The sequence below is a fragment of the Pelobates fuscus genome, chromosome 3 (genome assembly GCF_036172605.1).
Source record: "Pelobates fuscus isolate aPelFus1 chromosome 3, aPelFus1.pri, whole genome shotgun sequence".
Classification (NCBI taxonomy): Eukaryota; Metazoa; Chordata; class Amphibia; order Anura; family Pelobatidae; genus Pelobates; species Pelobates fuscus.
The window spans coordinates 172,294,741-172,322,710 of record NC_086319.1 but is presented as its reverse complement, the minus strand read 5'-3'; the positions used below and the strand labels follow the sequence as shown (position 1 = coordinate 172,322,710).

Genomic DNA, 27,970 nt, shown 5'->3' with positions numbered 1-27,970 from the left:
TGCAGCTCTCTTCCGATCCTCCCTCCTGATAGAGACTGGAAGAGAGCATTCAGAAGTGCAGTGGCAGACCACCTGACCACTAGGGAAACCACCAAACTGCCAGGTAATCGATTGATTACCACACTCCAATCCCAATAGATAAGGCGGTGAGGGGCAACACTAAAATAATTGTACTTTGTACTACATTGTGTTGGGAGGCCAGTTACCCCCCCCCCCCCCCCCCCCCCCCGCATACTCATGCCACACTCACTTCCACAGTCACCCATGCAACCCTATTATACTCACCCCCAATACTGTCACAATCAACACTCATGTCACTCTCAGAACCCTACCCCTGTCACAGTGACGACGGTTATCATCATACACGCGCAATCAGTCCCCAGACATCACCTCTCCACACATAAAACACAGCCTTGCCATAAACACAATACCGTAAACACAAAAACCACAAGAACCGCTCCCCCACAATACTCCATACACGGCAAGCAGCTCCCAGACACACATTTACACACAAAGATACTTATTATCAGTGGCACACTTTCTGGCACATACAGCGTTACACAATGCCAATATAATTAATTTGCTAAATATCAAAATACTATTGTCTTAAATATGATCGTGGATCATTAAAGGATAATAACCGAGCCGGCAACTAAAATATGAAAGTTTTTAAAAGCTGATTTCTGTGGCATAGAATATCATTGAAATTCCAAGAATTGCGATCAAAACATGTTCCTGTGTGTATTGTATTTTTGGCCTAGCTCTGCTCCCTGTTTGAGTCATGAGACTAAGTGTTCTTTCTCTATGTCCTTATTACAGCTCTGTCAGGCTCACTCCCAACTGGCACAGTACATGGAGAGATACAGGTACTTGTTGTAATGACACTGTAATTTCTTTTCTGTAACACGCTCATTTCTCGTTCCCTAGTTATTTTCCTCCATTACCAGATTTGACAGCTCTGCTTTCTTACTCCTGCTGTGTCAGATTTTTAATTTTGTTTTTAATGTTGCCAAGCATGTTTGTTTCTTTTCACGTTTTGCAGAATAAAGTGTTGCTTTTTTAATGCACAACCAAACAGCATTATTTTTTTTATACACTTTATATATCAGACAATGTATATTTACACCACACGGTTTTTCTACAAAGTTGTAGCAAAAATCTCTGACATGTCTGAGAAGGGGTTAATTATAAAAATAAATGCTTCAGGGGGGCGAAAAGTGAAGTAATGTTTTTATTTTTGATATATTCATCCAGTTAAACACTATTGATGATGTACATGATTATATGAAAGAGCAAGCAAAATAATATTAAACTTGATCTGAGTAAGGAGTGACTCATTTGTTTTGAATAATTATTATTTATGCCTATATCTACTTATTATTCCATTACCCTTTTACATCTGTTGATTTATTTTATTTTATATAGCTATCCTGGAGTAGTATCTTTTTTGTGGCTACTTTTTGTGTGTATTGGGTAACTTTCCCACTTTTCTTTATTTTTGATGACCTCTTTTTGGACATTGAAGGCTTCTGTAGCTTTAGATGGGTTATTGCCCCACTGTTGAATGCTAGCGGGACGCATATTCACATTCGGATGCCTGCCATTTATTGTATTTTATCTATGTATAAGACGCCATCTTTTTGTTGTCAGATACAGTATGTTACCTAGATTCAGCAATAAAATGTATTTTTAATTGGGTTAAGTTTCTGTTTGCTAATTCGTACATTATTGTATATTGTGATTGTTCTATCCGTAAATCAAGAATGAGCAATTGCTTGCTGGTTGCCTCCCACAGAAACGGTGGGAAGTTTGAATGTGGTAGGACTAATTAATTGGGTATTTAAACCTATAGAGAGAAGGGATGGATAGAATGAACACATGATACTTGGAATCTGGACTGCAACAGTAGAAAGGACAAGGCTGTTCTATGCCAGGGGGCCATAACACCTGCCTTGTGCTTTTGAACCTAAGCACATTTGTACATGTGTTTGATTTATTTTAAGCTGTATTACTCTATAATCTTCTTTTATTTTTTACATAAAAAAAATTGTCATTTAAATATTGGAATTTACTAATTGGATCTGCCTTCACTGGGAAGTTGCCACAGTGCCAATCTTTTGGCTTTATATTGGGTGTGCTTTCCAATGTATATCCACTATTTACTGGGATGTTTCAGTGAATGACTTGAATTTACACACACTTCTTTACAAGTAATAGCTACATTTATTTGCTGTATTAAAAAAACCCTCTTTTCTAAATGCGATAGATGCTCTTTAATAATCTTGGTACAAAGGGATGCTGCGTACCTATGAATGCTCAGGGCAGAATAATGTGATGTTGAGATCGGAAAATAAACAGCAGGAGTCTCTCAAACAAGCTGGCAACCTTTTCTTTTTAGTGGCTTTTGATGTTAATGCTTGAGGAGTACAGCATGAAAAATATGGTAAATCAGCAGCAGAAGCAAAACAATGCATTTAACTATGTGTTAAACAACACATTATCTGATGTTGTGTTAAAGGAGAAGTAAAGCATACCAAATGAACATGTTATTAAGGATCGTGTGGGTTTTGTCTTCCCTTGGTTTGCTAAGCATTGTTCAGCCCTCTGCCTTGTCACAAAACCCTCTTGTGCCAGGAAGCTGCACCCTTCATATGTACGTCACCCTCTCTAGTTAAAGCTGTGGCTCCCCCATTTTTCAGTATAGTGTGAACGGTTTGCCATACTGGTAGCAGTGAATGGTGTATGCAGAATACATGTCAAGTTTGATGACCTGGCCTTGATCTGAGCACCTCTCAACATGTACTCAAGGTCTCTGTGTCAACAGTGGTTGTTAGTGAAATGGCAAACCATCAGGGCCTGGATTCATTCCAGAAAATCTGGTGCAGTTTATATTCATGTAAATCTACTCTGCCTTATGGGTCAGCAATAGGCATATTTAAACGGACACTGTAGGCATCAGAAAAGCTGTAGCTTAATTAAGCAGTTTTGGTGTGTAGATCGTGCCCCTGCAGTCTCACTGCTCAATTCTCTGCCATTTAGGAGTTGAACAAGTTTTGTTTCTGTTTATATAGATAAAATAGAAAGGTGAACAGCGCTAAAGATCAGAAATTGTACATACGTTTAGTAGAAATACTGGCCAGCGGAGTAACTTAAAAAAAAGGAGAAACAAAGATACAAATAATGGTACAGTATGTATGAACGATATAATTCCACAAGAACAAATGGGTTATATTCACACTCACACTTTGAGGAGCTATATCAGCTCGGTGTTAAGAGCTTGGACGGAATAATCCCCGTCTATGGATTTCTTGAGGTTCCAGATCGTTGGTGAGTTTATAGGTGTAAGTATTCGTTATATGAAAAACAAGAGTAAAATACGCCACATGGTCTAGTACGTAAATATAAAATATTGTAGTAAGAGGAGATGATCCTACTTACATATACTAGAGCAACGACCTGCTCTAGTTTGGAGAATTTCAGGTGGAATAATCCCCACCTCGGGATATAGTGGACCCAGGTATAGCAGCAAAGCAGTATTAAATAGGAAGGAGGACAAAAAAAATGACTGGATAGTTTAAAAATTATATATACTTTAATACAATAAGTAAAAAGTGAATAATACACTATAAAACCAGTCCTGTATAAAAGTCCAAAATTCTTCCTCACTTGACGCGTTTCGCCAAAGCTTTCTCAAAAGTGAATTATGGGGATTATTCCACCTGAAATTCTCCAAACTAGAGCAGGTCGTTGCTCTAGTATATGTAAGTAGGATCATCTACTCTTACTACAATATTTTATATTTACGTACTAGACCATGTGGCGTATTTTACTCTTGTTTTTCATATAACGAATACTTACACCTATAAACTCACCAACGATCTGGAACCTCAAGAAATCCATAGACGGGGATTATTCCGTCCAAGCTCTTAACACCGAGCTGATATAGCTCCTCAAAGTGTGAGTGTGAATATAACCCATTTGTTCTTGTGGAATTATATCGTTCATACATACTGTACCATTATTTGTATCTTTGTTTCTCCTTTTTTTTTTAAGTTACTCCGCTGGCCAGTATTTCTACTAAACGTATGTACAATTTCTGATCTTTAGCGCTGTTCACCTTTCTATTTTATCTGTCCATTTATCACAAGGTAGAGGGAACACCTTGTTGGTGAACTGCTGCTCACCCTTGAGAAGAGAGCGCTTATTACCCTTTTGCATTTGTTTCTGTTTATGCAGCCCTAGCCTCACCTTTCCTGGCTGTGACTGACAGAGCCTGCATAAAAAATAGTTTCATTTTCAGTAAGATGTTAACCTGCTTTAGACATTTTTATCCCATGCTGTATACATTTAACTTTAAATAAAGGTGGCACCTGCAGGGTCTAGAAGGCTATTAACAGTGCGGGAAATTCTAAATTAAACAGACTATCAAATAGTGGAAGTTTAAACATTGGATCTCTCTTTACAGGAAGTTTTTAGGAAGGCTGTGTAGGTCTCAATTTACTTTACTGTTTGTAATACAATACCATATGAATTACAACCATGGAATTAAAACAGACTTCTCATTCCCACCCCATGCTCATTATTACATTTATAGATTGTCAGTCACAACTACATTTTAGTTAGGTTAAAAAAAACTGCCTCTTATTAGTACACTCCTGCACTTTTTTAACCCATAAAACACATTTTTCCTACCTTCATCTGCTCTTGATATTCCAATTATCTCCAATTTTCATTTTTCACAGATTAGCAATGATCTGTTTTCTCCTCCTCTTTATTTCCTCAGTCTCCCTCAGTATAAAAATCTCTCCTTACACCCACTTCACTCATACCCCCACCCACATTTACATATGCCCTTCTCTGCTACACTTCCCCCTTCTCTCATCTCATGCCTTACACTCATTTTTCTACTCTCTCACTCCAACCCACAATCGATCTCATCCTAGACCCCATGCATACAAAACCCATTCACACCTCCTGTCACTTTCTCTTCTCCTACTTCTAGCAGCTGGTGATGTCTCTCCCAATCCAGGGCCCTTCACCATCTCTACACACACTAAGACAACCAGAAACCCCGCAAACCTCATCACAAAACCCTGCCCTTTACCCTCACTTACCAAAATTAATTGTGCACTCTGGAATGCCCGCTCCATCTGCAGTAATTTAAAATCAACAACTATACACGACTTTTTCATCTCAAACTCACTCACACTGCTTGCACTTACAGAGACCTGGCTGTCTCCCTCTGATAGTGCTACTCCTGCCTCTTTATGTTTTGGTGGGCTACAATCCTCTCACACTCCCAGACTCAACTGTAAAGGAGGCGGCGTGGGCATCCTTCTCTCCCCTCAATGTACCTTTCAACCAATCATAACTCCCCCTGCCCTATCCTGTTCACACTGTCCGCCTATTTAAACCCACTCCTTTAAGAATTGCTATCATCTACCGCCCCCTGGTTATCCTAGACTATTCATTAAGCACTTTTCTTCCTGGCTTCCCCACTTCTCTCATCTTGCACTCCTTCCCTTATACTTGGGGATTTCAATATCCCAATCAATAACCCCAATTGCACTGATGCCTCTCGTCTGCTCTCTGTAACTTCCTCCTTTGGCCTTACGCAATGGTCCAATTTAGCAACCCATACTGCAGGAAACACTCTTGATCTTGCCTTCACCAACCTCTGTACTGCCTCTAATCTCTCCAATATTCCTTTTCCTCTATCTGACCACCATCTGCTGACTTTTGACATTGACATACCTAAGACCCAATTGACACCAACATCTGAACATCACTCTCACAGAAACCTCCAATGTCTTGACCTAGAGCATTTCTCCACTAATCTCCAAACTCTCCTTTTACCTATCTCAAACCTCACCTGTCCTAGTTCTGCAACCTCCTTCTACAATTCCACCCTCTCCTCTCAACTAGACATCATGGCACCTTGTACATTTAAACGCCGCAGGCCCCCCCAAGAACAACCCTGGCACACCAAGCTCACGTGATACCTCCAAAAATGCTTCAGAACTGCTGAACGCTGTTGGAGAAAGTCTCACTGTGCGTCTGACTTTCTCCACTATAAATTTATGCTGAGCTCATACAGCTTGGCTCTTTACTCTGCAAACGTTAATTACTTCAATACCCTCATAGCCACACTCTCCCACGAACCCAAACGACTATTTCACACATTTAACTCTCTTCCTCCTCCACATACTAACTTGACCGCCTCAGACTTTGCAACTCACTTCACTGACAAGATCTCTACAATCAGAGAAGAGATATCTCATCTTTCTTCTTCTTCTTACAATATTTCCCCTAACTTCACTCCCTCTGTTGTTCTATGTTCATTCGCACCCGCTACATTGGAAGAGGTTTCTGCTCTGCTCCAGTCCTCACGCCCCACCACCTGCTCCCTAGATCCAATTCCCTCGCATCTCATCCGTACTCTGTCTTCTTCTCTTTCTCCTCCTCTCACTAAAATTCTCAATCTCTCTCTCTCTCCTCTGGTATATTTCCATCGCCCTTCAAACATGCAACTGTAACCCCAATTCTAAAGAAGCCCAATATTGACCCTAACTCCCCATCCAACTATCGTCCTATCTCGCTACTGCCTTTTGCATCCAAGATCCTTGAAAGAATTGTGTATGCAAGATTGACAGACTTCTTTGAGTCCAACTCTCTGCTAGACCCGCTTCAGTCTGGTTTCCGCGCTAAGCACTCTGCGGAAACGGCACTGACCAAAGTATCCAATGATCTACTCGCTGCAAAATCTCGTGGTCACTACTCTATCCTAATTCTCCTTGACCTGTCTGCGGCTTTTGACACTGTTGATCATCCGCAATATCGGTCTACAAGATATTGCTCTCTCCTGGTGCTCCTCCTACCTCCCCCAGCGCTCTTTCAGTGTTTCTTTCTCTGGCTCTGCTTCTTCTCCCCAACTCCTCTCTGTTGGTGTCCCCCAAGGTTCAGTCCTTGGTCCCCTACTGTTCTCCATCTATACTGCCTCCCTTGGTAAACTCATTAGCTCCTTTGGCTTCCAATATCATTTCTATGCAGATGACACGCAAATCTACTGATCTCTCCCCGTCCCTCTTGACTAGTGTCTCTGACTGCCTCTCTGCTGTTTCTAACTGGAAGGCTTCCCACTTCCTTAAACTAAACTTGACCAAAACTGAAATTCTGGTCTTTCCTCCCTCAAGTGTTGTTACTCGTGTGTCTGTCTCCCTCCAAGTCAATGGTGCTACCATCAGCTCCACCACGCAGGCTCGCTGCCTAGGTGTTCTCTTTGACTCCGACCTCTCCTTCAAGCCTCATGTTCAATCTATCGCCAAATCCTGTCATTTCCATCTCAAAAACATTGCGCGCATCCCCCCCTACTTAACGCCAGATGCGACTAAGGTGTTTGTCCATTCCACTGTCCTTTCTCGCCTTGACTACTGTAATCCGCTTCTCAGTGGTCTTACGTGCTCCCAACTTGCGCCGTTACAGTCCATAATGAATGCGGCAGCGAGGCTCATCTTCTTGTCCGCCCGCACCTCCCATGCCTCACCCTTCTGTCAGTCCCTACATTGGCTTCCTATAAAATATAGAGCTCAATTTAAAATTCTGGTTCTTGCTTTCAAATCTCTACATAATGCTGCTCCCACCTATCTATCCTCCCTTTTACACAAGTATGTCCCGTCCAGGCCCTTACGATCTGCTGAAGACTTACGTCTATCTTCTGTCCGTACTCCCACCTCTGATGCTCGCCTTCAGGATTTCTCGAGGGCTGCACCGTTCCTGTGGAACTCGCTTCCCTCCTCCGTTAGATGCTCACCCAGTCTCCACTCCTTCAAAAAATCGTTAAAAACCCACTTCTTCATAAAAGCGTATCAATTAAACTGCTTATAGCTCCCAACTGATTCCTCTTCTACAACTGTCACTAGTCTAATAGTCTAAATGTCCTTACCTTTTTGTGTCATTTTACCCCACTCCCTCTAGCATGTAAACTCATTGAGCAGGGCCCTCAACCCCTCTGTTCCTGTGTGTCCAACTTGTCTGGTTACAACTACATGTCTGTTTGACCACCTATTGTAAAGCGCTGCGGAATTTGACGGTGCTCTATAAATATCATAATGATAATAATAATTCTCTGAGTTCTAATAGATGTCAAAATAGAGATGGTTCACAATTTGCTTTCTTATGTCAAAAATTAACATTGGCTTCATCTTAACTTGAAAAGACAAGCAAATGATTGCGTCTGTTTCATTAATCTGGTAAACCCACATCACTGCAAATAATTTGCAGTGTCTGGGGGGAAAAAATAAAACGCTGATTTATTCATTGATGTGGTGAAGTGAAACCAGTCCTGCTGCATCTTACTGGTGGTGGAAGTGGAAGTCTAGCAAACAGCACCAACACAGTCGATCAATTATATGGATACAAATTCAGGGATAAAAGCGTGATTTTCAGCAGTCATCCTAAAAGGAAATATATGTTGTGGTGTTTCGCTGAATACTACAGAGTTGTAAATCCCAAATTTAGAGCTGCAAGTTGGCAGCAACTGGAATTAAAAAAAAAAAAAAAAAAAAAAATTGCTTAATCTAGACTTGCATGCCTAACAACATGCTTAAAGGAACGCTATAATCACCAAAACAACTTTAGCTTAATGAAGAAATTATTGTGTATATATCATTCCTCTGAAGTTAAACCTCTCAATTCTCTGTTATTTAGGCGTTAACAAACTTTTGTTTCTTTTTATGCAGTCCAAGACACACCTCCCCTGGCTGTGACTGACACAGCCTGCATGAAAATTATTTTTTTTTCACTTTCAGCTGTAACTTACTTTAAAAGTATTTACCTCCTGCTCTGTAAATATAACTTGAATGACACACAGGAGGTTCCTGTGGGGTCTAGAAGGCATTTATAAAGCAGGAGATTTAAAAAAACAAAACAAAACAGAATTTGTAATAAAGGAAGTGTAAACATTAGATGATCTTTACAGGAAATGTTTAGGGAGACTGTGTCAGTCGCATGAAGGGAGGTGTGACTAGGGCTGCATAAACAAAGTGATTTAACTCCCTAATGGCACAGAATTTAGCAGTGAGATTGCAGGGGCATGCTCTATACACCAAAACTGCTTCATTAAGCTAAAGTTGTTTTGGTGACTTTAGTATCCCTTTGACTTCTTTTTATTCTTCTCTCCTTATCTGTCTTTTAATTACAGCACTTTCTTCTGTTTAGAAAGCCCAGTAAAAGTATGTGCTTACGTTTTCAAGTACGTTTGCATACAAAATATTACTATACAAATAACAGCGGAGTACAGAATATTTCTCCTGATAATTTTGCTTTGTATTGCTTGCTGTGTTGTGTTGGGCAGCCTTCATAGAACCTCTTAACATCTTTACTTTTAAATGTTTATTTTTTTTTCAATCTTCCTTTCTCAGGAGTCGTTTGAAAGCTAAAAATTTGATGTATACGAAGCAAATTCTCTACCTGCTGGAAAAGTTTGTGAGGGTATTAGGAGGTAAGATTCATATGTATGTATGTATGTATATATATAAATAAAATAGTATTTGTATAATTGTATTAATGCATATTGTCACTTTAAATGATGTTTCTAGATGTATGATTTCCAAATCTCTTTTACTGCCTCTCGGGTTGCAATTCCTATTAAGGAATCAATATGTCAATGTTAAAAGGCATGATGGTCCATACGGTTTTTACACAACAATGGTCTTTTTACCATATGGCAATAGTGAGCTAATTAGAAAATTATGTAATTCTGGTCATGATAAAAATCTAAAAACATTTGTTCACAGCTAATCGTTTGACTGGCACTTGCGTTGCCAGTAAATGTCTGGCAAGAACAACTCTGAGCCCCCGTCGGCAGCAGGGAGAGCAGTAGCATAGACTCTGAAATCCTCTGATTATTTCAGCTGGGGTGGAGGAGGATTTTGCCAACACACATTCAGCTCATCCGTGACAGATGGTGCATTTTCAAAAGTTTCTGCCTATAAATCTAAGTAGATGGTTTTTGTTTCTGAAGGGAAAACACATAGAAACAACGGCAAGAGAGCCTGTGCTCCAGAGTTTATGCTTTGATTGATAGAAATTGTGAAATGTATTGCTTCGTAAAATTGTATTACACACAGTAAAGTAAATTGTTCTTTCTGCATTCTGAACACAGGAAACCATTGTGAACAGCATTATCTACATTATTTATAGGCAGCTTAAAAGAAAATGCATTTTCTTTTCTTCCTACATGTGATGCTATCTGTACATCTGTCTATCTGTCTGTGTCTCTATCCATCAATCTCCATGAAAAGGACAAGCACATGGAAGGCATAGAGGCACAAGAATACAGAGGGTTCTTTGGAGCTGGTTCTGGGAAATAATAGAGTCTTCGTGTACACAGGAAACCCAGTTGTTTTACCCAGTTGTTATTGCCAGATGAAGAGTGAACCCATATTATTTTGATGTGATAACAGAGTTAGTGTAGCATGTGTCACTTCAATGCAATCCGCATATTAATCTGCATACATACATACATATACACACACACACACACACACACACAAAATAGTCTAAAATGGTGTAGATAAAGGAAATGAATCAGGGGTGGAAGCCCCACACAGTTGCAACCCTGCGGTTGCTTGTCCGAACCTTGTGAGTCCCACGCTACTTATACTAGAAAAAAAGGTAGGGTCGCACTCAGTCACAACAATTAAACACAGGGTGCTACTGAGCATAGGTCAGCAAAGAACCCCAAGGGATATGTACAAATAGAAAAAATCCCAGGCATTCACTGCGATTGTCTCCAGGCAGATTTATTGCAACGTTTCGACCTGTTAAGGTCTTTATCAAGCTCGATAAAGACCTTAACAGGTCGAAACGTTGTAATAAATCTGCCTGGAGACAATCGCAGTGAGTGCCTGGGATTTTTTCTATTTCCACGCTACTTATACAACCTGCTGGAATCGTCTGAAACTGGCACCGTTCTGATGCCTGAGAGTACACATGTTCACATGTTCAAGTCGAATGCCGTTATTACCACTTATCTCAATCTCAGGAAGCAATTCATCATTATGCCTCATGTTTATGATAGTATGATAATGGTACTTCCCTCTTGTACCTGAAACTCACCTCTTTGGTTAGATCAGTATGCTAAGCTTGAATATATTAACAACGTTTTGAAGTGCCTTACTATCATTATCATTATGCTCTGTTTTTGAATACACTTGCTCTTGCTGTTGGGGCATTGCAAGCATGTCTGTCTTTATCTGCACAATAAAAATAAAGAATTAAAAAAAAAAAAAAGCAAAAGCTATTTTGGAATACAAACTTTCCTGTCAATGGAGTAAATATCACTTCACCTCTCTCTATAGTGAATTAAACTCTGAGTCTTGAAACAAATACAAGCATGGATGTTCCGTTTGCAATAATCCTTAATATTTTAAGATACTTTTTAAAGACACGTCACAAGACCAAATTGAAGTAATATTGTATTGGTTTCCACAGGTAATGTTAAGCAGAATCCCAACTTTCAGACTGTTTCCCAGGAAGGTAAGTAAACCTTTACAATCCCTTTCACATCCTGTTTCACAGTGGGGCCAGCACTAGAACTGTGAAGCTGTAGGGTCTAATTAGATTTCAGCTTGTAATGAATGCAGGGACAGCCTTCATATCTGTAGCTTGGGCTAGGGTGTTGGAGTGCTGTGACAGTCTCTCGGAGTGATCAAACAAGAGGCAGGCTCTGTTAAGCTGTTTAGATGTCTCACACTTGAGATCTGCTACATGCTGTGGTTAGCATGTATTGGATGTCCCTTAATCCACCAATTGCTCCCTTTGTCAGAGAACATCCTAATGCTTTTGCATGCTTCTAAAATGATCAGTTGCCCTTGGCAGCTACCAGATAGACTTGTGCTAGACTGTCTTTCTTGTGAGGAGTCCAACACACTACCAGTGAAACCTACAAATATAGGGATCTTTGAATGGCAGGCATCTCCGATAACATCCTCTATTACCAAGTCCATTAGTGCCCCAGATGTACAGCTAATGTAATGTCTACTGTCACTAAAGCGTTAATATTGACCTATAATACTTGAGACATGTGGGTTTCAAAGTCTTCCTTAGGTAAGTATATATGGAACCCGTACTTTCAGACGGGAAATCACCGGCAATTGTGTAGATTGAGAAGAAAGTGACGTTTACCAAATCGAAATGGTGACTAAATAGGATGGCTGCATTTGCAGCGTTGCGTTCCTCAATACCTTGCCTGCAGAAGAGCAGTGACGTGCCACATGTGAAGATAGTTTTGCATTTTTTGTTTATTATTTTTTTCCCCCCTGAAAGCTAATATGACTTTTGCTAAGAGAATAAAGTCCATACTGTTTCTCGCATATTACGCACTGTATAATTGAAACTTTTTTTTAAATTTAAAATACCAACTTTTTTTTTTCCACAAAAGATGTACTTGAAGTGAAAGATCAAGGATTCAATCTCTTACATAGTTTTAATAATTGCAATTTTTATTTCATTCTGTTCATCACAAAAAGAGCAACAAAATATTCCAGACCTCAAAAACAAAAAAAACATGTTTCCTATGGAACTATGCAATAGGTCTGTGGTTATTGTGGGATGGCAAATGCATCTGTTGCAACTATTTAATCTGGCTGTATCATCAAAGTTTTTCCTTTCGTATCATCTTAAAGCGCTTCAAAAATCTTCCTCTACCTTGGTTGATGATTTTTACATTTCTACAGATGTCTTTTTCCTAATAAATAACACGTGTCCAACTAACTATGTTAGGGTTGAAAAAATTGCGATGAAATCTAAAGATGTCTTCCATTCTGAAAACGATTGACGTTTAAATGATATTAACTGATATATTTACTCTAATTTAACATATTTTACTGGGAATATTGTAAAGAAACGGTCAGTTGATTTAAGACCATTTTTTCCCTATTTTTTCCTCCTTTTTCTCTTTACATTTTTTTTTTTTATGAAACATGCTGATGTGTGCATGTTCTAATCAGGTCTCATAATATTTATTATAGGTGTCAAAAATTTAAAATGTTGTGCACTGTTTGGGTGTCTTTTTTTTTTTTCCAGGTACCACTTTGAAATCTATCAATGACTTTCTGTTTCATGGCCAAATAGACAACATTAATCTATTTAAGGTGAGTTTCCCCCATGACTTCCACTTAACAAATCAAGGCAAGGTACTTGAAAAAAAATGATGTTTCACTTTAATTAAACCTGTGTCTACTCTTGTCTCAAGAATCCTTCACTGCTGTTGTTACACTTCTTACCTCCGCTGTCCTCGTTAATTTGCTCTCTCAAGAAATCCATATCCTGGGTACTTTTTTTTCGTAATTAAAATATTTATAGAGGTTTTTTTATTTTGCTTAACATGTGAAAAATACAGCGTTTTAAAGAAAACATCTCCCAGCAGAGAGGATTGTCAACAAATAATACAAAAACAATACTCCTGCACAAGAACTTGTAACTATAGTGCTTTGGTATTTCTAAGAAGGATAGAAAGAGCAAGATAAGAAGATGTGTAGGGGAGCGGGGGGAATAGGGGTAATGCGTCTCCCTATGAGGTGACATATCCTGTACTTTTAAGGGATTTGAAAAATTGTGTAAGTAGAGGAGCCAGTAAACATTTGCATGTATTAAATACTTTTGAATGTACTGTTAAAGGGACACTATAGTGTCAGGAAAACCGCTTGGTTTTCCTGACACTATAGTACCCTGAGGGTTCCCCCACCCTCAGGGTCCCCCTTCAGCTACTCACACTTTTCCACCGCTGGGCTCCCTTACCTCTCCTTCCCCGCCGACGTCCGGATCCATGTCTGACGTCACTGGCGCCGAATGCGCATGCGCGGCACTGCATCATTGCCGATGCGCCTCTTGTGGCTGTCCAGAAGACAGCTACTAGAGGCTGGCTTACCCCTAGATGTAAACATATCAGTTTCTCAGAACCCTAGAGGGAGCGGACTCCCAGACCACTTCATTGAGCTGAAGTGGTCTGGGTGACTATAGTGTCCCTTTAACTATTACAGGTAGATAGAAATGATACAGCATTTATCAGTAAAGTATAAATCATACGAGTTATGAAATTTCCCACAGGTGAAAATTGCAAAGGGTCCCCCACTAAAGGGTGACGCTAAAAAGGAGACATTTCATCATGCAAACCCTGGGGGAGTTACATTTAGTAAGGAAGAAAAAAAGGCCAAATTCACCAACATCCAAACTTTCCAGAATTGTCCTTTATGTATTGTTCCAAATGATTACAAACATCATTCCCTGCAGCTATTTGCTCCTTATATTAATCTTTGTTATTAGCTGAGGCTAGCTCTGAAGAATGTAATATTCTTTGAGCTCTGATCATATCCTGGGTGTCAGTGAGTGTACTGTTAACTATATTAGGAGTGTAATATTGATTTATATTTTATTAAAATCCAAAGTGGAAAGTTAGTGCATCTTAAGACAATGCAATTTTTTGATCCAGGTATACGGAGCATCACTTCCATACACTGTGCTAGAAGAAATGCAGGAGAATGACATTCTCAAACCAAATAGTATTTTCTTCTAATTTGATGGTTTCCCAACACGCTGCAGTATAAGGAGAGGAGCATACCTATTTTGTGTCACTCTTTGATGCCCAGATTCCTGTCCCTGATCTAGGACTTAAATATATTTATGTATAAATGTATAACAAAGGTCTGATAAAATTATTATAAATGGTTATGTATATCAGTGCATCACTGAGATTTGTGGCTATAAGATTTACCCATAGACCAACTAGCCCTGAACTTATAGTGGCTGGTTCATGTGTTCTTTCTTTCTAGAGTAGCAATGGAATGTTGTATTTACAGTGGAAAGTTAACAAGTAAAATCAAAATGCAGTATAGCCTAATGTTCCCTTTTCTATTTTTCTGTGCAGGTCCAGAGATACTTTATGAAGAGCATGATCAGTAGGAAGGTGAGATCTGAGAGTATTAAAAACTCATATAGCTCTGTTATTTCATCAACAATAGAACCCGTTTGAACTTTAGCAATGCAAGATCTGTTCTAGGTAACTTGTCATCCTGGGGCTAAAAGGAAATGTGTACCAGTGAGCTTGGTAGGAATGAAATCTATACTTGGGCCACACTTGAAAAAATAAGTAATGCATACTTCCTAGTAAACTCCTTTAGTAGTTTTTGTTGTTTTGCTGCTAAATATTTAATAAAAACTAATTTGCTACGCATTTGTTTGCCTATCTACCCTACAAGGTTCTTGTTAAAACTGTTAACTTTCCATACCATTGTACCTTGGTTGGTGAAAACAAATGAATACAAATAAAACACTATTTCCATTTACACCTTTATAGAAATGACTATAGCTAGCAATAACATAAAAATAAGTGTTTAAATAATTAATAAACTCTTGAAGGAACATTTTAAACACTACTCACTGTGAAATGGACTGTGATCCCCAGGTTCTGTTGTCCTCACTCGTGCTGAAGGATAAGAGTCCCATTTCTGAAAAAAAAAAAAAAATGACAGTATTGTAACTTTTAATGTTGCTTTCTTTTTATGTGTTTATCTTTATTCTACATTTGTGTTATTCAGAGTTATCAGAATGGAGTAAAGGAAGTTGTTACAAGACCATGCTATATAATTAAATGTGTTCCATGTGTCTTATTTTCAAAGCTGTTTGGCTTTATGGAAAAATTTAGAGGGGCAGAGAGTCTCCCCAGCCAAGAGAGCCAAAAACCAAGAGGACTTCAACAATACCTGCAAGATCTACACCAAAAGACACATAAAGGAGGTGTGTGAATGATGACATATGTTGGCCACTCTATGATGTTGTAGATAGTGAATAAAAATAGTGCATCTGAAATAGTTCTACCCGCATTTAGCAACAATAGCTCTTTTAAAAACACTGTTATGACATTTTTAGGTTACTGCCAAAGTACTAACAGAACAAGACAATTCAAATCTGTGCTGGTCAATGGTTACTTAGGTTAGCCCAATCTGGAATTTCTCCCCATATGTAAAAAATATATAATTTGAAAACGTAACAAATGTTTAGTCTTTTTTCACTCTATCAGCCACAAGTGTCCCAGAGCTCCATCAGGAAGGTGAGAATGGACAAATTCGTACTGCATCTCCACTCATGCAGATTGAAGGCTTCCTGTCTGCACTAACAAATGCCAACCAAGATGGTAGAGTCATCATTCAGCAACAAGGTGTGTTTTTAAAGCAGACCTGTAAACGGAAAATTATTAAACATTAATCAGCAGAATATAAACAGCCGTGTGCATATTGTGATCTATTGTTGATCTATTAAAACTAAGAAAGTAAATTTCCATAACATGTCTTAGAACTTATGTAGAGATCAGAAAACAGGATATGTCTTGGTTAAGTACCCCAAATGCTTCTGGCATAATGAGCACAGCAGCATATCTTAAATTGTTGTAAATATCCAAAACGGAGCCAAATAAAAACACACTTCATTATATAGCATTCTCAACTATTGTAAAAATGGAATCAGAAACAAATTTTTATTTTGTTTAAGTTCTGTTGATTAAAATAAAGGGGGTTTTAGGTGTTCCATACATCTTATTTTTGATTACTACCTGGCGAGCCTGGTAGTATTTGTACAGGTAATACAGTATGAAGATACATTTATATTAACTAGAAAGGATATCTCTGACGGCCACCCAATTACCATTATCTCCTTGTACCCAGCATTTTTATATTTGTGTGATATCTGTATCAGTTACTGGATACTGGACTCCTCATTCTCCAGATGGTTATTAAAGTTATATTCAAATTTCCAAAGTATGGCTTAGAATGATTGCAGTCTAACATTAATTGTATAACCTAAGTCTCACCGAAATCTCTGATTCTAGTTCTCATAGGCCTAGCATTATTTAGGCTCTAACTCGCATAACCTTGAATAGCCCTAACATCCCAACAGAGCTTCACTATCTTGACTGCTGCCTTTTAAGCCTCACTAAAAGTGTTGGGTGTGAGCAAGTTATCTGGTGTTACCTGGATAACAACATTATTGTACATGCTGTGGATGACTACAACTACAGTCATACTCAGCCATGCTCTGCATTATAATAAACATAATTGAAGGAGTCATTTTGCCGCTCATTATTGGGATTTCAACATTTAAGATTACTTGAATTCATGTTGTGTGCCACTTTTGGCCCATAATATATCTGGGGACATTGGTGGGTCAATTTTGCAATAGCCTTTCTTCTGATTAAAGGGATATCTTCGCAGAGAAGAAAATAGCTGATTGTGCTTACAAGCATTGTACTCAAAATAATGGACTGAGTTGTAATGTGTTTGGGAAGGACCAAATACTGCTCACTGAAACCAGTGAAGAATATTTTGATGCAGAGTGCTGGAAATGAGGTTGCAGACCTATAGCTGTCAGGATTGTCTCATGACTACTGCAAGACCATGTGGCCTGCTCACCATAGCTGAAATACTAAAACCTGGTTAGCAATGATTTTATTTTTCTAAGTTATACTGCTTGGAACAGATTTAAGCTTCTGTTTGTACTGGGCATGTTTCCCAGTGTTGCTGACCATGCTAAATTCATTTGGATAAAATTTGACTATTTATCTGTTTTGTTTCTATCTGTGATTTGTTTAGATGCAGATTTGTATATTGTAGTGGGTATTTTGTGAACCGTTCTGAAATGCTGCTTCTCTGTCTTTGCAGGTACGGTGGCCCAGAGCACTCTTAAATTTCTTATGCTTAATCCAGCGGTGCACTTTGCAGAGGTTGTGAAGGAGTGTCGGTCTGTTATCATTGCTGGAGGGACAATGCAGCCAGTAAGTAGCCACTATCATGTGGAGATGGTTTGGGACTTTTTCTTACAGCCGTAACTTTGCTATGAAACAACCAATCTTGCTGAAATTTGACAGATTTCCTTGGACGGATAGTTGCTACAAAATTGAAAAATTTAAGTGAATTGATAAGGTATTTTTATTTCATTTTATAAGAATGAAAAAACAGGGTTTTGCCTGTGCCTTCTTATACGCCTAGTGTGCCTTTTTATACCAGTCTGCGTTCTCCCTTATACCTGTTTGCTCTGTTATACTCCCTGATGTGCCCTCTTATGAATTTCCATTGTGTCCTGTTATAATCCCCCAGTGTGCCCTTTTATACCACCGAGTGTACTCTTATACCATTCCCAGTGTTTCCTTTTATACCACCTAGTGTGTCCATTTAAACCCTCTCCACTGTGCCATACTATAGTCTCCTTAATGCCCCAGTTCATACCCCCGGGTTCCTGTCTTATACCCTTCCAAGTGTGACATCTTATTCTCTCCCTAGTGTGCTTGCTTCTTTAGTAGGCCCCCTTAACCCCTCCATTTCCTTTTCCATTGGGCCAATTGTTGTCTCCAATACACTCCCCACTGTGTCCACTTAGACCACCTTGTGTGCTCTCTTTTACCATATAGTGTGTCCTTGTGTACCCTCTCTACTGTGCTGTCATGGTCTCCCTAAGTGTGGCTTCTTATATTCTCCACAGCGCAAATCTAGTTCCTCATTGTGCAACTTGTGTGCCACATATGTGTCACTGGTGGCTCACAGTAAGCCACATTAAGCACACATGATCATACTATTGGTGGCATGCTGTCCTGCACGAGAGCCGTGAAGCAGGTATACTCCACACAGTGTATCCTAACTTTGCACTGCCCCATACTTTAGTGCAGCTGAGCAGCACCAAGACAGAGAAGGTATTCAATCTCCCAGAGAGTCAGATTTGTGCATTCAGCCTGCACTGTGAGGATAGGAAGTAGGAACTTGACATCATCTCCACTGAACACCTCAAACTGCAAACCATGCAGAGGAAATTAAATCCGCTCTCTCGGTACTGCCTGGTTTACTTACAGAGTGGGTAGGTAAGAGAGGATAGGATGTGTATAGAAGGACACACAATGGAGGGAACAAATAGAATGAGGAGTGAGCAGAGCATGTGTTCGGACATACAAAATCACAAATAATAAACTTTGAATACAATAAATTATGGTTAGGGAAGGAACCACAAGGGCTATATGGGCAGAGGACACAAGTAAAATAAGGGGGAGATATGTGAAGGGGACGCTAGGTGGGATATGAGCAGGGGACAAAAGTAGGGTAAGGGGGGTTTGCTGATGGGTTCATTATGAGGATATGTACAGGAGATACAAGTAAGGTCCCTCACTGCACCTACTTGCTTCACTAACTCAGAACAGGCCGTAACACTGTGGTAACTATATATAAGTAGCTGCTACTTCTTCCAATGTAAAATGGTGATGTTAACCATAAACCATATCTGAATCTGATATTCCAAGTATAATGCTTGAAAACAGTAATTGGAGGAAGCCTGTGGTGCTCCCTTCGACACAGACTAAAATTAATTGACTAATTCATTTTTATATTTTTTTATATATATATTCTTTATTTTATATTGGCAAGACAACACATGACAAATGGCACATTGCGCCGCCGTGTACAAATGATTTGTCAAGTCTATACAGGAAAGATTAGGTGTCACAGCACCCATACAATAACGAGTAGGGTATTGCATAGCATCATTGTATAAAATCAGTCGGAAAAAAACTTTCATGTTGTAGGTAGTTCATACCGTTATACTGCAACTAATTTGCCAGTAGAATGTAACCAATTTACCGATTGAGTCATGCGTCAATAAATTTTGTTTAAATTGAACATAGTCATACATCTAAAGCAAAGATAAAGACAAGGTGCAACCGCCTTTGTAGTTGTGGCCGATGTATGAAACAAGGATCTAGCTAGTGAGTTTCCTACTGGATGTGTGTCGCGTTGTATCATGCTTTAATAAAAAACTGTGACTTGCATGACTTTGTGGAGACAGTAGATATCAGTGTTTACAGGAAGAGAGAATTAGTACAGAACGAGTATAGAAAGATAGGTGAGAAGAGAGGTGGAGTAAAAAGAGAGGCGGAGGGCCCCTGACCCCAGCGGGAGCCCAGGCTGCGCAACCCTTTACCTGCTCTCTGTCCCAGTGGTCCGTTCTAACAAGGGGGGGAGCAGCTGGTTCCGCCAGTGTGGGTGCGGGGGACTTCAGGGCGGAGGTGTGGCTCCACATGCCCACCAAATCATCCACTCAGTCGCTTATGTCACTTTGCAACCAGGGCTCCCAGATTTTTTTGAACTTTTTTAATGAACCTTGGGTAATAGCAGTCAATTTGTCCATAAGGCAGGTATCTTTTATCTTTTTGGATAACTAGGGACGTAGGGGGGATGTCCTGTGTGAGCCAATTTTGCACTAAGGCTTGTCTGGCAGCCAGAGTCCATTTATGTAGCAGTTTATGTAGCCAGTCGTTGCCCTCTAGAGTCTCCCTCAAGTCGTTTTCCCATTGCTCTACATATGTCAGTTTGCGTGTGTGTGTGTGTGTATGTGTGTGGATATGTATGTATATGTATATATATATATATATATATATATTAGGGATCGACCGATATTGATTTTTTAGAGCCGATACCGATACCGATATTCTGTGAACTTTCAGGCCGATAGCCGATATAATTTGCCGATATTCTGTACATTTACCATTTTGGAAAAAAAAAACTATTTCTAAAGGTAAATGCACAAAATATACATGCCACGTGTAGTGGATGCAGTGTGTGTGTGTAGTGGATGCAGTGTGTGTGTGTGTAGTGGATGCAGTGTGTGTTTGTGTAGTGTGAGTGGTGTGGATGCAGTGTGTGTTTGTGTAGTGGATGCAGTGTGTATTTGTCTAGTGTGTATATAATGAAAGCAGCGTGTTTGTGTAGTGTGCGTAAAGTGAATGCAGTGTGTGTAGAGTGAATGCTGTATATACTAAAAGCAAAGTGTGTGTGTTTGTGTAGTATGTGCATATAAGGAATGCAGAGTGTGTGTATTTGTGTTGTGTGTGTGTATAGTGAATGTAGTGTTTATATAATGCAGAGTGTGTGTGTTTGTATAGTGTGTGTATATAATGCAGAGTGTGTGTGTAGTGTGCATTATATAAACACACTACACAAACACACTGTATAAACTGAATTATATAAACACACTACACAAACACACTGTGTATATAATGCAGTGTTTGTGTAATGTTTATATAATGCAGTGTGTTTGTGTAATGTGTATATAATGCCGTGTGTTTGTATAGTGTGTGTGTATATAATGCAGTGTGTTTGTATAGGGTGTGTGTATATAATGCAGTGTGTGTTTGTATAGTGTGTGTGTGTGTGTGTGTGTATATATAATGCAGTATGCGTGTGTATATAATACAGTGTGTTTGTGAAGTGTGCATTATATACACACACTATACAAACACACTGCATTATATATACACACTGCATTATATACACACACACACTATACAAACACACTGCATTATATATACACACACTACACAAACACACTGCATTATATATACACACTACACAAACACACTGCATTATATATACACACTATACAAACACACTGCATTATATATACACACACTACACAAACACACTGCATTATATATACACACACTACACAAACACACTGCATTATATATACACACACACTATACAAACACACTGAATTATATACACAGTGTGTTTGTGTAGTGTATGTGTATAATAATAGTGTATGTGTGAGGGGGCATTTTTTATTAAAAAACATTTTTTTATTTTTATATTACATTTTTTTTTTTTATATATATTTAATTATTATTTATTTTTTGTTGTCCCCCCTCCCTGCTTGTTGCCTTGCCAGGGAGGGGGGATATGTTAATCCCTGGTGGTCCAGTGGCATTGGCTTCGCTGGGGGAGGGGAGGGGAGGGGGGAGGTGGGGTGGGCAGCAAGCGTTTACTCACCTCCCAGCAGCTCCTCCAGCTCCCCAGTGTAAATCTCGCGAGACCCGCGGCCGTCAGAGCTGGCCGCGGGTCTCGCGAGATTTACACTGGGGAGCTGGAGGAGCTGCTGGGAGGTGAGTAAACGCTTGCTGCCCGCCCCCCCCAGGACCGCCGGGCTTGTAATGAGCCTGGCGGTCCTGGGAGGTATTATCGGCGATACCGATATTGCCGAAAATACCGAATATCGGCCGATTATATCGGTAAAACCGATAATCGGTCGATCCCTAATATATATATATATATATGAGATCAAACCCCCGTGCATCGACTCCTGGAGGCACATGCGTTCAAGCCCAGTCATGCGTACTTTGGAGATTTCTTTTTTTTTTTTTTTGTCAATCTTTGTTTTATTAAGGCATGTGCAATGGGGTACAGAATGAAGAGAGGGAAATGCAAAAGTGGCATACAAGTTAGGGTTTATACATCGTAGTTACATTTCCTGGATAACAATGCCTAATTTTTGTTTTTGATGTCCGTTAACGAAAACATCTTGTTCAGTCACAGTGTCGAGTAGTAACAGTAGCTTAAAGTTGATAATGATGTCGGGTGACGTCGCTTCAGTATCTATATAGTGATAGGGATACGCTTAACTATGCTTGAGTGGAGGGCTAACATTATATGCGGTTACAGCTGGTCAAAGCAGTCATGATATACAGTATATGAGACAGTAAGCTTGCATTTCAGGCTATGATATGTCATGGTGTTCTGACTAGTGGGTCCCTGCTGATGTATCCTCGTTGGTATGTCTAGGCTTATAAACTGGGTGTTAGTTGCTGGTTATTAAGTTATAATAAGAGGGCAAGAGTTAAGTCAGACAGGCAGAGAGTACATTTAAACATGGTAATTACCCAGCCCTTTCATTTCCCGCCGGTTACCACCCGCTTTCCAGAGAAGTAAGCCCGTTGTGCCCCAGTGTGTGCTGGCCCTGCCCGTTAAGCCCCGAAGTGTGTGCGGCCTGTGGACCAGAAAGGGTAAAGCATCTTACAGATATGTTTTGGCTGGTAGTTTCAGGGTTTTCGGCCCAAGTCCTGTGATAAGGTTATTAAGTCCGTGTGGTCGTGGCTAGTGTGTCCATGGTTTCTCTCATACTCCACCGGGTGTTTAGGTGCGTCTCGAGGTGAGAGGGTGTCCTGGCGTAGTGGTGGTTCTGTGCCCGTGGGCCACCAGTCTTCGGCCCGAGGCCTTAGCAGGCGTCCGTGCCCTTTAGCCATCAACAGGATCGTGGGTCCTGGGTTCCGCCGGGTCTCGGTGTTCTCCCAGGAAGTATGGCAGGCTACAGAGGGGGTCCTCTTGGTGGGCGCCGAGCCCAGAAGAAGTGCGGGCGGTCTCACGGACAGCTCCATCCACGTGAGTATGGGGGCTTTAATGCCTTGCGTCCAGTATGTCTCCGGACTTTGGGGCCGCTTGATGGTGTGGATCGTTGCTTGTTTGCAGCCTTGTGTACCTTGCTAGGTGGTATCTGTTGTCCGCTTCAGATTCCGAGGTTCGGTCCTTGCACACGTGGCCTCCGCCATCTTGGTCGTGGGCCTGCATGATGGTCTCAGATCGCCTCCGTGCATAGTTTAGGGCATGGACCGGGATCACCCCCCCGGTCCAGTGGGGGGGGGGAAACAGGACCGGGTCCGCCGATGTGCCATGTGCGCTTCGGGCTCCGGTGGGCAGGATAGTGGAGCGGCGGCCGTACACTCCACTCACCGCCAGGTAGGTACCCGCTGGATAATAAATAAAAAGAATAAGACAGCGCTAGATAACTTATGGCAGCAACCTTAAAAAAGGGAATCCCTCAAACCCTTTGAAATAAGATAAATAAATACAATAAAAAAGGCTGCGCACAAATATAAAATCCAATGGTTAAACAAAAAAGGAGAGAAATAGTCCAGCTATTGTGTCCTTATAAGTGTCCTTGGATGTTGAGGTCTTCTACTTGTGTAGTGGTATCACTTGATATGAAAGATAAAAAGGAACAAGGAACAACCAATGGTGTAGTACGTAAAATTCAGGTATAGGTGTGAAAAGAAATAGTATAAAACTCACATTTACCAGAGCTAATATCCAGCTCTGGAGTGAAGTGCGTACAGCGGTTTAATCCCCGCTTATGGGATATAAGGCAGGTTCCTCTCCGTGAGTGGTTTTCGATCCTCGGAATAAAAAGAAGAAGAAACAGCCAATAGTGCTCACTGTGTGGCAATATGAATAAGGATAAAAAAAATTTTGTACTTACAAAATAAGAGCAGGCACACTGCTCTTTGATGACAGCTTGGGTGGATTGATCCCCACCTAAGGATTTCTTTGAGTACAGGAAACTTCCAGGGGTATTCAAGGTTTTTTATAAAACCAGTAAAAAAAGATAAAAATAACAATAAAAAGCCAGGGTAAAATAGAAGTTATGTGTCTATAAAAAAGATAATTGGCACAAACAAATGACCAAATAATACTTTAATATATAAAACACAATATTTAAATATCCATAACGCGTTTCGTCACTCAAGGACTTTTTCAAATGGACTATTGGCTGTTTCTTCTTCTTTTTATTCCGAGGATCGAAAACCACTCACGGAGAGGAACCTGCCTTATATCCCATAAGCGGGGATTAAACCGCTGTACGCACTTCACTCCAGAGCTGGATATTAGCTCTGGTAAATGTGAGTTTTATACTATTTCTTTTCACACCTATACCTGAATTTTACGTACTACACCATTGGTTGTTCCTTGTTCCTTTTTATCTTTCATATCAAGTGATACCACTACACAAGTAGAAGACCTCAACATCCAAGGACACTTATAAGGACACAATAGCTGGACTATTTCTCTCCTTTTTTGTTTAACCATTGGATTTTATATTTGTGCGCAGCCTTTTTTATTGTATTTAGGTACCCGCTGGATACTGCGGGGGATCCCTCCTCCGGGGGACTGGAACTCCGGGAGCGAGCCTCTCCCCGGCCCCGGTTGCCTGTGTACTGTGCGGGTCGAGGTTGTTGGTCGCTGATTGCAGCTAATTTCGCAATTTGTGGTATAAGTTAGGCCTATTGTGCAGGAGCTGTGCTTCCCTGCGACCGCTCGGCTCGGCGGCCCGGCCCCGCCCCCCTGGAGATTTCTTTTATGTGAGTTTGGTTGACAAAATCTTTGATCTGGAGATATTGAAAGATATCTCCTGGTCTAAGGGTTGTCTTCTCTAAAGGTTCGTCAAACGTAACTATTTTGTCCCGGCGGTCATGTGGCACAGTCTCTGAAGGGCTGCGTGTTCCATATTTTTGAAGTCCCGGGCTCTCAAGTCCCTGTTCCTGAATAAGGGAAGAATTAGGGAGGGTGTGTTTGTTAAGCCATGTTTCGTGCGTATTTGTCTCATATTCCGATGGAATTCAGAATTGCCGGGCATTCCATGCGCAGCAGAGCCCTGTGTTCCTTGGGCAGCCATATATAGTATTGGGATAGGTCTGACCCCATGAACAGTCCACCCATTTCCTCTCGTCTGGGGGTGAGTGCCACATCGCTACCTGTGAATGTTGCCTGGCTAGGTAGTAATAACAGCGGTTTGGTAGTCCCAAACCCCCAGCAGTGGCTTTGCTACAATATAGTATGTTGTACGTGATACTCTGTGCCGTTTTTATGCCATGACGTTCCGAATTGCCTTTTGCAGTGGCGCAAGGTCCGATTCCTTCATGGGAACTGGGAGGTCCTGAAACAAGAAGAGGATGTGTGGGAGAATATTCATTTTCACTGAGTTTATTCTACCGATCCACGAAATCGGCTTATCCACCCCTTTATCTAAGGACTAATTCATTTCAAAGGAACACTCCAGTGGGAAAATATACATTTTTGTGTATATACACCCAAAGAAAACATGCTTGTAATTATTTTTGCATGTTTTCTTTGTGGGTTTATGCAGTGTACTGCAAGCCCTCGCCTCCTTCCGTGACACAAGCTCACTGGTCTATGCTGGGGAATGCTCAGACAGATCCTTCACATGGAAAAGCCTTGCAGATCAGCCATGTATGAGTGCGGCTGTCCAAACACTGACTTTTCAGTGAGCTGTATTACAGCCTTTTTAAGTCTTTCAAATGTAGGCAAATGCCTGTCCGTAGAGCTTGGCTCCACGAACCCAAACTAGCAGAATGAAAAAACTTCCAGCCTATTTGATTGACAGTCGCGGAGGTGTATTGGGATGCAATTATAAAAGTGCCAATTTCTAATGAAATCAGCGCTTTTATAGACTGGGGACACATTCTTCACACATAAAGCACACTTCTGCTTTGTGTTTCTAGTATTCCTTTATAAAATATAATATATAGGACCTGCCAAAGATGGGGTACATTGACATTGTGGCAGGCTTATGCAATGTATGATCATATAATTTAACTAAATCCCCATTATTTTTTTTGCCTAGATTAGGTGTTTTAAAAAAACTAATAAAATCTGTCAACATTGAAGTTGCTGTTTAGTAGATAGGAGAGTGCGCTGGATCTTGTGTATTGTTTATTGTATAATATGGCCACCAGCAGCACCCCATTTAAGCATGTTCAGGTGAGTGCAACCATCCCCCCATATTTTATATATATATATATATATATATATATATATATCTTCTGCTTAGGGATATAGAATATATGTCGCTCCAAGTTTATAAATATTTACTGCTAACTCGGTGTCCCCCTTGGTATAGGATAGTGGTCTGGGAGTCCAGTCCATCGTGGTCTACTGGAGTTAGCAAAACATCACTGGCTCTTGTGGTAATTTAGAACTTACATTGTGACTAACATGGATTATTTACTAAATTGAGAATTCAAAGTGCGTTTCAAATTTAAGGCAAGAACAGCTGAACTGAAAGCAAAGCTGAGTTAGAGAATTTTTCCACTTTGAATTCTCTGTTTAATGAATAACCCTTTAACCTCCCTGGCGGTATTCCCGAGCGTGACTCGGGGTTAATTTTCGCTGCCAGAAGCGGTAACCCCGAGTCACGCTCTGGGTAGATAACAGAGCCCCCGGAGGTAAGATGTACTTACCTCCGCCGCGATCCGCTTCGGGAGGACTGCCTCACAGCCCAGGCAGCCCTCCCACGGCAAATCAGGCCCCCGGGGGCCATGTGATCGCTCTCAAAGAGCGATCACATGGCCCTCTATAGCTGGCTGTGGATCTGCCAGCAGGGGGACTGTCTAAAATATCAGACAGTCCCCCTGCTGGTGGGAAGTATAAAAAAATAAAAGACAAGTGTAAAAATAAATTAAATATATTTTTATATATATATATATATATATATAATATGTATATATATTATATATATAATATATATACATATTATATATATGTAACGTCATACAAAGTGTATTTTAATATTAATATAAGTATATATATTAATATTAAAATACACTTAGAATGACGTGACATATATATAATATGTATATATATTATATATATAATAGATGTACATATATATATTATATATAAATACGTATAATTAAAATAATAAATAAATAAAATAATAAAATAAATAAATAAATTTGATTGACATGCCTGACAACACAGGGAGAAAGTGCAGAGAATTTAATTTGCAAGCACTATATTTGACCCTGTAACTCTCCAAGACACCATAAAACCTGTACATAGGGGGTACTGTTTTACTCGGGAGACTTCGCTGAACTCAAATATTCGTGTTTCAAACTGGTAAATTGTATTACAACGATGATATTTTAAGTAAAAGTTAAGTTTTTTGCATTTTTTACAAGCGAACTGCACTTTTATGGTCTATATTATTGTTGTAATATGTTTTACTGTTTTAAAACACTAATATTTGTGTTTAGTGAAGTCTCCCGAGAATAACATATAAGAATAAAAAGGTATAAACAATATACCAGCAAGTGGAGCGCTATAATGAATATTAATATAAATAATGAGGGGGTATACTCACCCCTCCAACATAGTGATAAAATGTGTCCAAATGTACATACAAAGTAAAACAACAAAAAGAGAGAATATAGTGCAGATGGTTTACAAAAATCAAAAATGAATAATAGTAGCAATTGGTTGAAACCACTCACATGGGTTGGAGCCTATAAGCTATTGGCTCCGTAAGTGACTCC

General features: G+C 40.0%; 1 protein-coding gene across 2 annotated transcripts in view; it reads left to right on the top strand.

Annotated features, from left to right (window-relative positions):
- Positions 1-27,970, top strand: part of DDX11 (DEAD/H-box helicase 11) — a 100,356-nt gene that overhangs the window by 58,487 nt on the left and 13,899 nt on the right. For both annotated transcript variants that reach the window (XM_063447744.1, XM_063447743.1), the window contains 8 exons: positions 820-866; positions 9,420-9,499; positions 11,494-11,538; positions 13,087-13,154; positions 14,927-14,965; positions 15,678-15,795; positions 16,079-16,216; positions 17,712-17,824. In XM_063447744.1, the coding sequence (XP_063303814.1) occupies positions 820-866; positions 9,420-9,499; positions 11,494-11,538; positions 13,087-13,154; positions 14,927-14,965; positions 15,678-15,795; positions 16,079-16,216; positions 17,712-17,824 (648 nt within the window). The remainder of the gene's footprint in view (positions 1-819; positions 867-9,419; positions 9,500-11,493; positions 11,539-13,086; positions 13,155-14,926; positions 14,966-15,677; positions 15,796-16,078; positions 16,217-17,711; positions 17,825-27,970) is intronic.